The sequence below is a fragment of the Pongo pygmaeus genome, chromosome 2 (assembly GCF_028885625.2).
Source record: "Pongo pygmaeus isolate AG05252 chromosome 2, NHGRI_mPonPyg2-v2.0_pri, whole genome shotgun sequence".
Taxonomy (NCBI): Eukaryota; Metazoa; Chordata; class Mammalia; order Primates; family Hominidae; genus Pongo; species Pongo pygmaeus.
Genome location: NC_085930.1, coordinates 63,161,953 through 63,177,264, shown reverse-complemented (window position 1 = coordinate 63,177,264; position 15,312 = coordinate 63,161,953). Strand labels below are relative to the sequence as shown.

At 42.2% G+C, this 15,312-nt stretch overlaps 1 protein-coding gene across 3 annotated transcripts in view; it reads left to right on the top strand.

The window, feature by feature from the left end:
* C2H3orf20 (chromosome 2 C3orf20 homolog) overlaps window positions 1-15,312 on the top strand; it is a 106,278-nt gene that overhangs the window by 6,984 nt on the left and 83,982 nt on the right. Inside the window, exons 2-5 of one of the 3 annotated variants that reach the window (XM_054482249.1) lie at window positions 1,675-1,731; window positions 1,978-2,596; window positions 3,637-3,777; window positions 9,311-9,430. In XM_054482249.1, coding sequence (XP_054338224.1) covers window positions 2,113-2,596; window positions 3,637-3,777; window positions 9,311-9,430 — 745 coding nt within the window. In that variant the 5' untranslated portion in view covers window positions 1,675-1,731; window positions 1,978-2,112. The remainder of the gene's footprint in view (window positions 1-1,674; window positions 1,732-1,977; window positions 2,597-3,636; window positions 3,778-9,310; window positions 9,431-15,312) is intronic. The other 2 variants (XM_063662666.1, XM_054482250.1) reach the window with 2 other exon arrangements.

Sequence of the window (15,312 nt, the reverse complement as noted above, 5' to 3'; positions counted from 1 at the left end):
TCAATAAAGCTGTTCAAAAATTCAGCTTTTATCTGTAAGATATATCTTCAAAATTAACCTCAAAAAACAAAGGAACTGGTGGCAGGGGGGATAAGTTTCCCAAACCAGTTAATATTTCAAGACTTATATTAGTTATCTCCCTCTTCTCATTTAAGTCCTGACTTAAAAAAAAAAATCTGCCCTGCACAGTCAGGATCGGATCCATCTGGCTGGTTGCCCAGATGACCGGGATTCTGAGTGGTTTCTTTGTCCTGTGGACTTATCATTTCAAAAACAAAGCTCTTTTTCCCAATCTGCAAAGCTGAGGAATGGAGATGCCAGGGGGTCAACAAATAGGCATAGGAAGCCACTGTATCTGCAAACCAGCAGGATGCTAGAAGGGTTTGCTCTTTGGGGCTCATGTTCCTTGGAGATTTTGTTACTGATAGATGGACAGAGGCAGGTCAGAGGCCATGAAAAATTAGTGTGGTGTTTGGAAAGGCCTCCGTGCCAGGAGTCTGCAGATGGGTGACTCCTGACCAAGAGCTCGGATTCCTCAGCAAAACAAGAAAGATGATAGCTTTCTCACCACTGGGTGGGCACATGAGCTCGTGGCCATGAGCCTGCCCTGTAAACACGGAAGGTGGGCACCAGGCAGGCCGTCCTGGAATGGCGAACTTGGGGTGGCTCCAGGAGGAACAGGGTTTGAAAAGGGAAAGGGAGCATTGTCTAGTGGAAAAGAAGACAGGTGTGTTGGCTGGAGTGGTTGTCAGGATAAAAGGTGGTCGAAGAGATGGTTGGACAGCTGCACTCACTGACAAGTGTGGTCAGAAGCCTTGGGCCAGCAGCCCTTCCTGGTAAGTGGGCTGGTTAGGGTTGTTGGAGTTGGACAACAGGAACAACATGCTGACTCTGCATCAAGATGCTGGAGATGGCCATCAGCAGAGAGGACAGACCACCCCCCCCACCCCTCCTCCTCTAAGTCTCCCTTGGGTTGAGCTTTGCTACATGCTCTGGATTCTTGAGTCTTTCATGGAGGCTCACACTCTCATAAAGTCCCTTGGGAATTACAAGAAACAAATCATTTTTGTGTAGCATAAGATGTGACTAGTTTTAATTGATATATTATTAAAGACTGCTATCAGGTTCATTTTGTTCAGAAAAATGAAACTTTCAGGTCTGGTTACAAAACTCTGCCAGTGTATTTACAGGTTTTTCTAGCCATTTTTTTGCTTATTAAATTGTTCTTTATGCTTCGTCTCTTCAACCAGTGGTCTATTTTTGGTATAAGTTAAGAAGGTAAGAATAAAACACAATTGTAGAAATATGTCAGGGTAAACATTACTGTAGTATTAAAGTGGAAAAATATTTATTATAGTCCATTGATTTTCAGGCACGTATTTTCCAACTTTAACATCTCTGAAATTGTGATATGTCTTACAGTCAATGGCAGCTTACATTCATTTTTTTCTTATAAAGATGGTGCATCTTTTGATTGCTAATGGCTTGGATTTGATGAAATTTGGCAAATTATATTAGTGATTGAGCTTAGTAAATGCATTGTCCTCATTCTTTCCTGTCTGCCCTCAGATGTACAGGTTGGATAATTCCATGCCCATCTTGGCATTGCAACCAGGAGTTTCTGCATCCCTTGCTTCCAAAGAGAACCAGTGAAACATCTTTTTGTTCTTGCAGGTTCTTATTGATTGACCACAAGCAGATCTTTCACCCTCGGATCTCTAGCTACAAAAGGTGCAATGGGACCTTTCTCTCTTCCCCAGCCCTTCCATTCCTCCAGCGCCCCCAGGGTCCTATACCCAGTTTGTGTGACTGTCCTTGAAGCTTTCCTGGAACCATACTTATCACCAGACCCTTCCCAAAGTGACTCACTAACATTGGTCTCTCTGATGGTGTCTCTGGGTAGGTAAGGGACGGGGGACCTCCCCTTGCCCTACTACGGGGAGAGTGACTAACTCTTTTCTTGTCCTTTCTGGATAGGAACCACTGGCTCAATGACCTGTAAGGGCCATTTCAGCACATCCATTCTGTCCATCTCCAAGCCTTCACCGTAGGGAAGAACTTTTGCTCTAGTCACCTCTCAGAGAGCTCTCTTTATAGCTGAAGGTCCCTCTCATGAGTTACATCAAGAGTAACCTAGAATTATACCAGCAATACACAGCCATGGCCCCCAAGCTACTGGCCCGCATCTCCAAACTCCTCATGATCTGCCAGAATGCAGGCATTTCTATACCAAAGGGCATCAGAAACATCTTTGAGTTCACTTGGGAAGAGCTCATCAGCGACCCTTCAGTGCCTACCCCGTCCGACATCTTGGGCCTGGAGGTCAGCTTTGGAGCCCCACTGGTGGTGCTCATGGAACCCACCTTTGTGCAGGTCCCCACACTGAAGAAGCCACTACCTCCACCACCACCAGCACCACCACGTCCAGTGCTGCTGGCAACAACTGGGGCAGCCAAGCGCTCCACCCTCTCTCCCACCATGGCCCGTCAGGTGCGTGCCCACCAGGAGACCCTGAACAGGTTTCAGCAGCAATCCATCCACCTGCTGACGGAGCTCCTCAAACTGAAGATGAAGGCCATGGTGGAGTCTATGTCTGGTAAGGCCCAGATGTTTGTGTATGTGCCCACCACACCCACTACAAATGGGCGTCTCAGAGGCACATGCTGGGAACAGGTGGCAACCGTGGGTCTGCTGTAGGAATTGGATGCCTTCCCTCTGCGGCTCCTGGAATCATCCTCTCACTCCTCCCTGTTCTCCCATTTTTCCTGCCATTGCCCCAGCTTTCCAGAGTCCAGATTGGAAGGTTAGTAATAGGAACGTGCGAGGTCAGAGGCACTAAGGGACAGTGTTTGTGAGAATGATGCTGAGGTGGGGAGACAGCACCCATGTCGGGTGGCATATGAAGTTTTCAGATCAGCAGGGCTGATTGGGAAGTAGCCAGACAGAGCCCAGTAGAGCCAGAACAAGGGGGAATAATAAGAACCAGGGTCCCAGGCCAGGCACGGTGGCTCACCCCTGTAATCCCAGCACTTTAGGAGGCTGAGGCAGGAGGATCACAAGGTCAGGAGTTCGAGACCAGCCCGGCCCATATGGTGAAACCCTGACTCTACTAAAAATACAAAAATTAGCCGGGCGTGGTGGTGCACACCTGTAATCCCAGCTACTCAGGAGGCCAAGGCAGGAGAATCGCTTGAACCCAGGAGGTGGAGGTTGCAGCCAGCCGACATCATGCCACTGCATTCCAGCCTGGGTGATAGACTCCATCTCAAAAAAAAAAAAAAAAAAAAAAAGAACCGGGGTCCTTCCAAAGTGAAGGTGTCATCCCAGGATCAAGGCCAGGACCTAGAGCAGTACCAGTGATGGAGACTTCTGGATGCTGCGTCATTTCAGAAACCAATAGCATCAGTACCCAGGCCTATGGGTAGGAAGAGAGACAGGCAAAGGGAGGAGAGCAAAGTGACATCTGAAGGGTCCTCAAAGCTTGAGAGCCTTTCACAGTAGCCCCCTCACCCCTGCATACCCTAGGAATAGCGCTCCACTCTACCCTTCTTTCCTGGGCCATTTACAGAGGTCCTTTTCTGGAAGCATTATCCCCATGCTAGGAGGGAAACGTGTTGCTTTCTATCATTGCTTTAGTGGGTGCCAACCCCTTGGACATCACCAGGCGCTTTGTGGAGGCCAGCCAGCTCCTCCACCTCAACGCCAAGGAGATGGCCTTCAACTGCCTGATCGGCACAGCCGGGAGAAGTGGCTACAGCAGTGGACAGTTGTGGAAAGGTGGGTACCTGAGCTTCAACCCTTAGGTAAGAAGTGCAAACAATATTAGCAGGAATGCAATGGAAAGGCAAAACCCCCAGTTTGAAGGTTTGACATTTCCAAGAATTGAGGTGGATGTGGAGCAACAGGGATTTTCAAATGCTACGGGTGAGTGGATGAATTGGTGCAATTCCTGTGGAGAGTGGTTTGGTGGTATCTGCTGAGTGGGCGACGGCTACACCTCACAACCCAGCAGCTCCTCTTAGAGGTCATTCCCTAGAGCTGTGCTCTCAAGCTACGTGCAGTGAAGGACTCATGTTTAAAATTTCCAGTCTGTTGTGGACCGATCCTTTTAAACACGTGATAAATGTCACAGCAGTGTCAAGTTGCTGCACAGGCCTCTCAGTGCTCACCTTCAGTTTTTGTGCTCACCTGGTCATGGCCTATGTGGGTCAGTGGCAGTCCACAGGCTGCACTCGAGTCACACAGCCCAAGGGAAGCTCACACATATTCCAGAAGTCATACAAGAGTGTTTACTGCAGGCAGGCATGGTGGCTTATGCCTGTAATCCCAGCACTTTGGGAGGCCAAGGCAGTAGGATCCCTTGAGTCCAGGAGTTCAAGACCAGCTTGGGCAACATAGTGAGACTGTCTTTAAATTAAAAATAAAAAAAGAAATGTTTATTGCAGAATTCTTTGGACTGGCAAAAATTAATCCGAATGTTTATCAACAAGAGAAAAAGATATAAATTAAGGTCCATTTAGACAGTGGGACATAATGAATCATGAAAATGAGTGAGGCACTAAAGCATAGGTATTCACAGAGAGAAATCTCCAATGATAGTATTAAGGAAAAACAAGAGGAAGCTATGGGAGGATATTACTTTTCAAAGTTTAAAAGCATGGAAAGTAGTAATATATCATTTATAGGTACATTACACAAAGTATAAGTATAAAAGCATGAAGAGGGAAATTCGAGGAAGTGATCTCTGGGGAGAGAGAAGGGGAACAGGATCTGGAAGACAGCAAGCAATTGAGTCTGTAATGTTCTTTTTGTTGTTTTTTTCTCACCCAGTGACCTCTCTCTCTCTCTGTCTGTCTGTGTGTGTGTGTGTGTGTGTGTGTATGTTGAGAACACAAAATCTCCCCAAGCAAATTTTGAGTGTGCAATACAGTGATATTAACTATAGCCACCATGCTATATATTAGTTCTCCACAACTCATTCCTCTTGTAAGTGAAAGTTTGTACCCTTTGACTAATATCTTCCCACTCCCCCGCTGCCACCCTCCAGTCCCTGTCAACCACCATTCACTCTCTGCTTCTATGAGTTTGAGTTTGACTTTTTTAGATTCCTCATATATGTGAGATCATACAGGATTTGTCTTTTTTTTTCTGGCTTTTTTTTCATTCAGCATATAATGTACTCTAGGTTCACTTATGTTGTAGCAAATGGCAGGATTTCCCTTTTTTTTTTTTTTTTGAGATGGAGTCTCGCTCTGTTGCCAGGCTGGAGTGCAGTGGCATGATCTTGGCTCGCTGCAAGCTCCGCCTCGCGGGTTCACGCCATTCTCCTTCCTCAGCCTCCCGAGTAGCTGGGACAACAGGTGTGTGCCACCATGCTCGGCTCATTTTTGTATTTTTAGTAGAGACGGGGTTTCACCATGTTGGCCAGGATGGTCTCGATCTCTTGACCTTGTGATCCGTCTGCCTTGGCCTCCCAAAGCGTTGGGATTGCAGGCGTGAGCCACCACGCCCAGCCCAGGATTTCCTTTTTTAATAGCTGAATCATATTCGTGTGTGTGTGTGTGTGTGTCTGTGTGTGACATTTTCTTTATCCATTTATCCTTTGATGAACATTTAGGTTGTTTCCATGTCTTGGCTATGTGAATAATACTGCAATGAGCATAGGAGTGCAGATATCTCTTTGAAATACTGATTTCTTTTCTTTGGATAAATACCCAGAAGTGGAATTGCTGGATCATATGGTAGTTCCATTTTTAAATTTCGGAGGAACTCCATACTGTTTTCCATAATGGCAGCACTAATCTCCATTCCTACCAGCTGTGTACAAGGGTTTCCTTTTCTCCACACTGTTGCCAGCACTTGTGAGCTTTTGTCATTTTGGTAATAGCCATTCTAACAGGTGTAACGTGGTATCTCATTGTGGTCTTGATTTGCATTTTTCTGATGATTACTGACATTGAGCATTTTTTTCATATACCTATTCGCCATTTATGTCTCTTCTTTTGAGAAATGTCTATTTGGGTCCTTAATCCATTTTTAAATCAAGTTATTTGGTTTTTGCTCTGCAGTGTTTTGTATCTTAAGCTTGGTAAATACACAGGTGTTCATTTTGAATGCCTAAAAGTACTCACTGACAAGAGGTTTTATAGGAAGCATAAAAAAATTCTCTCTCCCAACTATTTGCCCTCACCTGTAGAGTCAGTCCCCATTTAGTCTCTCTCCCTGTCCACTGAGTCAGTATCTTTGTCAGGCTCCCCTGATGGTCAGAGATTAAACATCTGCTAATGCACACATACAGTGCAAATAAATTGCATAGAAAAATTGCAGATCTTGGGGAAAAAAAAATAAAATTTCATGAAGTCAGTAAAAGTGATGCTGGAGAGCTGCAGAATGCCCCTCCAATGCCCCTGATGCCTGATGCAGGGGAGCAGCACTAGCCGCCTGCCGCAGAAGGGAAAACCGAATACAGGATCATGACTCCATGGAGAGAAAATAAAAAGCAGTAAAGCTCTTCAATAATTTTGCAAAAGGAAAACATGAAGGGCCTTATGTTTTATTGCCATGATACAATCATTCAGGAAGAAAGAAACCATACTGCCTTGAAAAATCCAGCAGTCATTTTTATTTTCTTTGTAAGACTTAATGTGTTCTTAGAATACCAACTAATTTTTTAAAATACAAGATAAAATGTTATTTTCATAAATTTTGGCTTCCTTTTCTAAGACAAAGTTGTGATAAAACACTCTTCCCCACAGTGTTTACCATGAAATGAAGATCTCTGTTTTAGGGGAAGTTACACTGTGCCTGTTTTGTTTAGGATCAGCTAGGCTCTGAGACCACAGGTCCTCTAGTTGTGCTGTAATTATTTGTGCAGGTGGTGATCGCCAGACAGAGCTCTGCACCTTGCATTCTGTTTTGGGGCTTAAAGATCTCCCTCATTTGGGGGCACAGCTGCTAAGTAGTCTGTTGCACGTGCATGAGACTCACACCTGCCTGAGCCACTCCTACCTGAATATCACGTCTCCTCACCTTTAAAAGGAAAATGATCCTCACCACTAACACTCCTTCTGATAAAGTGTTTCAGCATTCTTTCAGGATGAGGGAGGCACATGGCTTCTGGCATCCTCTGTGGGCTGCGATTTATCTAATGGAGGAGAATGGGAAGAGAGTTAAGCTGAGCTGGGGGCAGGGGGCCTTTTGGGTGATCTCTGCATCTTGCTGTCCTGCTGCTGGCAGCTGATTGCTGAGAGCGCCCCTCTCCATCACACTCCTTAGCAAGCCTCCCTGTCTTGTTGGCACTTGCTGGTGCAGACGCTCCTCTCTTTAAAAAAGCCTAGAGTTTAAAGACAAAAATCTAAGTAGCAAAACAAAAACGAAGGAGTGATCCATTTCTTTTGGAAAAACACTTATTCATCGTAAAAGGACTTTACTTAGATAGCGCTCCTGGGGCATAAAAAAGAAGATTCAAACTCTGATGATTTGTTTTGCATGAATTATGTTTTTCGGGACCATCCTCTTATGTGAGATAGACCAAAGCTGTAACAGGTCTAGAGTTAACTTCTCTTAAAGTTGGGACCAGGCTAAGTGTGGTGGCTCATGACTGTAATCCCAGCACTTTGGGAGGCTGAGGCAGGAGGATTGCTTGAGGCCAGGAGTTCAAGACCAGCCTGGCCAACATGATGAAACCTTGTCTCTACTAAAAATACAAAAAAATTAGCCAGCCGTGGTGGCACACATCTGTAGTCCCAGCTACTCGGGAGGCTGAGACTGGAGAATCGCTTGAACCTGGAAAGCAGAGGTTGCAGTGAGCCGAGATTGCGCCACTGCACTCCAGCCTGGATGACAGAGTGAGACTGTCTCAAAAAAAAAAAAAAAGACAAAGAAAAAAAGCTGTATCCAGAATATCCCCTGTGCTAAGTAGTCTTCCCTCCTGTCCTGATACCTACTAGCCCTAGCTTGTCACTGAAGAAAACCAGACTGTTCCTTTATTTTTAGTTGACAACAATATTATTAATAAAAATGCAAAAAAGAGGAAGCAATCTTACCGTCTTTATATAAGAGCTACTTTTCACCTTTGCAGTTTCCTTTGTGGTTCCTGTGCTCATGTATGTATATATATATATATTTAGAGTATTGCAATTTTCCTGTTTCTTAGTTTCTTTTACCTAATAGAGTACAACTATTTTCCAACATGGCTATATACTTTAAATAATTGTCATTTTGAGTGGGCATAGACTCCTTGTAATGTTCATGTTCCACATTTACGTAAATGCTTAGGTTTCCAGGCTTTTTGTTATTTGTATAATATGCATTGTAATGGGCAACTTTATGCACCTGGCTTCTTATTTCTGTCGTATTTGGTTAACTTCCCAGGGGAGGGATTATTGGAGCAGAGGTCTCAGTATATATATGTAGCTCTTCTTCTGAAATCACACTTAATTTGGATTCTCTCTACACCAACAGGGTTGATGGGTTTTATTCCTTCTTTACCATTACTGGCTATTGTTAGTTCTTTTCATTTCTACCAAGTTAGAAGGTCCTGAAAGTTGTTTTAATTTCAACTCCTGGATCACTAGCAGAGGTGATTACTTTTGTGTTTTATCATCCATTGTGGAATCTCTATAGTCTTTGCTTAGGAGGTCAAGTTTGCCTTTTTCTTTTTGAATTTGAGTGAGCTGTGATGAGTGAATCACCTAAAATTTTCTAACAATGGTTTCATGCCTAACCAGTGAAATGACTGTATTTTGGGGAAGAATAAACAAATGATTTGGTGAGGTTTCTGCAAGAATGAACAAGATTTTTCCACTAGCCATAAGGGTGCTACATTTTAATTCTTAAGTGGTCAGATATCAAATGATCCTACACAAGATGGTGTGATTCTGCAAGAGACTGATATATTATTGAAGAAGCATCTGATTTCTGTGGCTTAGATAAGGGGGAATAGATGATTCTTAATTTCCTTCTTGCTGGCCCAACACTTATCCTCTTGACCTGGTGCAGCACTGATACTTGGCTTTGCCCTTGGAGTAATATCACTTTTTGTGCTTGCTTGCTGTTCCTTGCTCCGGTCCCCCTCTTGAGAGGGTTGGGGAGGAGAGGCACTGCAGGGGGGAACTGTTAAGATTTCCCCTAATTGCTCTGCTGGTGCATTGCAAAATCTCCTTCCAAGATCTAGGTGTTTTGTAACAACGCGGCACTTTACAGTATCTGACCCACCGTACTACTAGAACAAGAAATCCATGTTACATTTTTGGCTAATAAAATTAAAAGTAAACAGTTGAAAGAAGAATCTCTCTCTCTCCCACTCCAGAGTCCCTCGCAAACATGTCCGTCATTGGGGTGAACTCGCCTTACCAGCTGATCTACCACTCTTCCACAGCCTGTCTGAGCTTTTCCCTCTCTACTGGAAAAGAAGCCAAGAAGAAAATAGGTAAAAATCGTTCCTAGCAAGATCTCATGGCCTACCATTTATTGGCAGTGGCGGTGGGGTGGGGGATAGGTTTCTGTCCACCCTGTGTAGGTTGGTGGGATGGTTTGATTTGGTCTTCTGATTAGAAGGATACATAGCAGCTCTGCCTGGAGACCCAGAAGCTGTCCACACAGATTTGCTCATGGAAAGGTTGTCACAGTCCAGCCCTATCACTGCATAGCACAGGCTCATCATTTCAGCTTGCTCATGCCCTACATTCCCAGTGATGTGGCGTCCCTCCTCTGGGACAACATCCTACCAAACCCATCTCTTCCACCCCTACAGTATCCCAAACTCATGCCTCTGCTCAGACAGCTCTGTCCAGTCCCACAGCTAGTGGGGGAACTAGTACCTGAAGAGAGGTATTTGGATACCAAACCTGGTAGACCTCAGTTGCGCATCCCAAATTGGGCAAGTTTGTATGGGCAGGAAACAAAGACATAGAAGATACTCCTATTCTACTGAGGAAGACACACACAGGAGAGGCTTCAGGAAGAGAACAGGTGACAGACAAAGACAACCAGTGTAACAACACCTGCTCAAGAAGAAGCTCAGAGGAGAGACAGGCTGGGGCTACAGACAGCAGGGCAAGGCCTGGCAGAACTCCCAGGCCCACCCTGCTAGCCATGACAGCTGGGTTGTGGCGACAGGGTAGGTAGGAGAGGACCACGTTCCTGAAGGTGGTGGGAGGGTGGATGGCAGGCAGGAATGCTCAGGCCGTCCAGTTGATTCCCACAGACACTGGAGGTAAGGCTGGAAGCCAAAGAGCTTGGATTTCCTCCGTGCCCCCGCCCCTGGCTGGCTGTTTGACCCACCTTCCTCAGCCCTCACCTCTATGTTGGTAAAAGGGGGATGGTCATCATGGGTGTGCCTTGTATTTCATCACTCACCATATCAAGCTGATCCTATACTCCTTCCGTTATTGAACAGATGGTTATTGAACATTTGCTAACTGTCAGTCTCTGTACCAAATGCTGGGGGTACAGATGTGGACTTGTAAGACAGAAAATACCTTGCTTAAAGGAGCTGACCTCCTTCCGGGCACAGAGTAGCTTCAGTGGCTGCCACACCTTCCTGACCGCTTTACCTGTGTTGATGTGCTTCATCTCATTGTGGTACAATAACCCACAGCACCATTGCCAGCACTCCATTGCATGTGTGCCTGGCTTAGTACTCCATTATCATGTGCCCTCCTGAGCTGGTCCTAGATCTGGCCCTGTGATCCCACTGTCAGTTTGAGGGAAAAGAAAGTACCCTCAAGACACCTGGTGATTTAATGACTTTTTCTGCCTAATGAACCTGAGGGTAATGTCTTGAGCAAGGCTGTTTCAAAGCAAAAGTTAAATACGGAAGTCCTCCTTATCCAGGGTTTCCCCTTTGTGTGGTTTCAGTTACCCATGGTCAACTGCGGTCCAAAAATATTAAGATATTTTGAGGCAGAGAGAGAGAGGGACCATATTCATATAACTTTTTTTAATTTTAAATTTTTTGTGGGTATAGTCGGTATATATGTTTATGGGTTATGTGAGATATTTTGATACAGGCACACAATAATCACATCAAGCTAAATGGGGTGTCCATCACCTTATGCATTTATCCTTTGTGTTACAAACAATTCAATTGAACTCTTTTAGTTATTTAAAAATATATAATTAAATTATGTTAGACTGTAATCACCCTGTGTGCTATCAAATACTAGGTCTTATTCATTCTTACTGTTTTTTTGTATCCATTAGCCCTCCCCACTCCACACTACCCTTCCCAGCCTCTGGTAACCATCTGCTCTCTATCTCCATGAGTTTAATTGTTTTAATTTTTAGCTCTGATAAATTAGAACATACGAAGTTTGCCTTTCTGTGCTGGCTTATTTCACTTAACATAATGATCTCCAGTTTCATTCATGTTGTTGCAAATGACAGGATCTCATTCTCTTTTTATGGCTGACTAGTGCTCCATTACGTGTATGTACCACACTTTCTTCATCCATTTATCTGTTGTTGATTGACACTTAGGTTGCTTCCAAATCTTGGCTATTGTGAGTGGTGCTGCCCTAAACATGGGAGTGCAGATATCTCTTCATTATACTGATTTCTGTTCTTTCAGGTATATACCTAGGAATGGAATTGCTGGATTATATAGTAGCTCTATCTTTATTTTTTTGAGGAGCCCCCAAACTGTTCTTCATAGTGGTTGTGCTAATTGACATTCCCACCAACAGTTATGAGGGTTTCCTTTTCTCCACATCCTCACCAGCATTTATTGTTGCCTGTCTTTTGGACAAAAGCCATTTTAACTGGGTGAGATGATATCACCTTGTAGTTTTAATTTGCATTTCTCTGACTGTCAGTGATGTTGGGCACCTTTTCATACACCTCTTTGCCATTTGTATGTCTTTTTTTTGAGAAGAATGAGCTTGAAAGATCATTCAATCAGATTATTAGATTTTTTTTCCTATAGAATTGTTTGAACTCCTTATATATTCTGGTCATTAATCCTTTATCAAATGGGTAGTTTGCAAATATTTTCTCTCATTCTGTGGGTTGTCTCTTCACTTTGTTGATTGTTTCCTTTGCTGTGCAGGAGCTTTTTAACTTGATGTGATCTGATTTGTCCATTTTTGTTTTGGTTGCCTGTGCTTGTGGGGTATTACTGAAGAAATCTTTGCCCACTCCAACATCCTGGAGAGTTTCAGCTAATGTTTTCTATGAGTTGTTAATAGTTTGTGGCCTGAGACTTAAGTCTTTAATCCATTTTGATTTTATTTTTGTGTATGGCGAGAGATAGGGGTCCTTCTGCATATGGATATCCAGTTTTCCCAGCACCATTTATTGAAAAGATTGTGCTTTCCCTAATGTATGTTCTTGGCACCTTTGTCATAAATGGGTTCATTGTAGACGTATAGATTTATTTTGGGGCTCTGTATTGTGTTTCACTGGTCTACATGTCTGTTTTTATGCCAGTACCATGCTGTTTTGGTTACTATAGCTCTGTTGTATAATTTGAAGTCAGGTAAGGTGATTCCTCTAGTTTTATTATTTTTATTTATGATAGCTTTGGCTATTCTAGGTCTTTTGTGGTTCCATATAAACTTTAGGAATGTTTTTTCTATTTCTGTGTAGATTGCCATTGGTATTTTGATAGCAATTGCATTAAATCTGTAGATTGTTTTGGGTAGTACAGACATTTTAACAATATTTATTCTTCCAATCCATGAACATGGAATAGCTTTCCATTTTTTGATGTCATCTTCAGTTTTTTGCATCAGTGTTTTATAGTTTTCATTGTAGAAATCTTTCATTTCTTTAATTCCTGACTATTTTAAATGGAATTACTTTCTTAGTTTCTTTTTCAGACTGTCCACTGTTGGCATATAGAAATGCTACTGATTTTTGTATGTTGATTTTTGTATCCTGCAACCTTACTGAGTTTATCAGTTCTAATAATTTTTTGGTGGAGTCTTTAGGTTTTTCCAAATATAAGATCATATCATCTGCAAACAAGGATAGTTTGACTTCTTCCTTTCCAATTTGAATGCCCTTTATTTCTTTCTCTTTTCCAATTGCTCTAGCCAGGACTCCCAGTATTATATTCAATAATAGTGGTGAAAGAGGGCATCCTTGTCGTGTTCCTGATTTTAGAGGAAAGGCTTTCAGTTTTTCCCCATTCAGTATGATATTAGGTATGAGTCTGTCATATATGGTTTTTACTATGTTAAAGCATATTCCTTCTATACCCAGTTTTTTGAGGGTTTTTATCATGAAGAAATGTTGAATTTTATCAAATACTTTTCCAGTATCAGTTGAAATGGCCATAGGGTTTTTGTACTTCATTCTGTTGATAGGATGTATCACATTGATTGATTTGCATATGTTGAACCATCCTTGCATCCCAGAGATAAATCCCACTTGGTCATGATGAATGATCTTTTTAATGTGTTGTTGAATTCAATTTGCTAGTATTGAGGATTTTTGCATCAGTATTCATCAGTGGTATTGGCCTGTAGTTTTCTTTTTTTGATGTATCTTTGTCTGGTTTTGGTATCAGAGTAAAACTGGCATCACAGAATGAGTTTATAAGTATTCCCTCCTCCTCTATTTTTCAGAAAAGTTTGAGTAGGATTGGTATGTTCTTTAAATGTTTGGTAGAATTTGACAGTGAAGCTATTGGGTCTCAGGCTTTTCTTTTCCGGGAGACTTTTTATTATAGTTTCAATCTCGTTACTTGTTATTGGTCTGTTCAGGTTTTGGATTTCTTCATGGCCCAGTCTTGGTAGGTTGTATGTGTCTAGGAATTTATCCATTTCTTCTAGATTTCCCAATTTATTGACATATAGTTGCTCATAATAGGGACTAATGATCCTTTGAATTTTTGCAATATCAGTTGTAATGTCTCCTTTTTCATCTCTTATTTAATTGGGTCTTCTCTCTTTTTTTCTTAGTCTGGCAAAAGGTTTGTCAAATTTGTTTTTAACTTTTTAAAAAACCAGCTTTTGTTTTTATTGATCTCTTGTATTGTTTTCCTTGTTTCAGTTTATTTATTTCTGCTCTTATCCTTATTATTTCTTCTACTAATTTTGTGTTTGGTTTCTCTTGCTTTTCCAGTTCTTTAAGTTGCATCTTTGGGTTGTTTATTTGAAGTTTTTCTTCTTCTTCGAGATGAAGTCTCACTCTGTTGCCCCAGGCTGGAGTGCAGTGGTGTGATCTCAGCTCACTGCAACCTCCACCTCCCGAGTTCAAGCAATTCTCCTGCCTCAGCCTCCTGAGTAGCTGGGATTATAGATATGCACCACCATGCCTGGGTAATTTTTGTATTTTTAGTAGAGACAGGGTTTCACCATGTTGACCAGGCTGGTCTTGAACTTCTGACCTCAAGTGATCCACCTTCCTCGGCCCCTTAAAGTGCTGGGATTACAGGAGTAAGCCACCGTGCCTGGGCTGAAGTTTTTCTTCTTTTTGATGTAGGCACTTAACAGCTATAAATTTTCCTCTTAGTACTGCTTTCCCTGTATCCCATAGGTTTTGGTATGTTGTGTTTCCATTGTCTTTTGCTTCAGCAATTTTTAAAATTTCCTTCTTAATTTCTTCATTGACCCACTGGTCATTCAGGAGCATATTGTTTAATTTCCATGAATTTATATAGTTTCCAAAATTCCTCTTGTTGATCTGTAGTTTTATTCCATTGTGGTCAGAGAAGATGGTTGCTGTTATTTCAGGGTTTTTTTTTTTTTTTAATGTTTTAAGACTTGTTTTGCGACCTAACATATGATCTAGCTTTGAAAATGATCCATGTGCTAAGGAAAAGAATGTGTATTTTGCAGCCATTGGATGAAATGTTCTGTAAATATCTATTAGGTCCATTTGGTCTATAGTACAGATTAAGTCTGATGTTTCTTTGTTAATTTTCTGTCTGGAAGGTCTGTCCAATGCTGAAAGCAGGGTGTTGCTATCTCCAGCTATTATTTTATTGGTGTCTTTCTCTCTCTTTAGCTCTAATAATATTTGCTTTATATGTCTGGCTGCTCCAGTGTTGGGTATATATATATTTACAATTGTTACATCTTCTTGCTGAATTGACTTCTTTATTATATAGTGACCTTCCTTGTCTCTTTCTATAGTTTTTGTTTCAAAATCTATTTTGTCTAAGTATAGCTACTCCTGCTCTTTTTTGATTTCCACTGGCGTGTAACATCTTTTTTCATTCCTTTATTTTCAGTTTATGTGTGTCTTTATAAGTCGAGTGTGCTTCTGATCATAGGGTCTTGTTTTTTTATCCATCCAACAACCCTATGTCTTTTGATTGGAGAGTTTAGTCCATTTACATTCAATGTCATTATTAATAAGTAA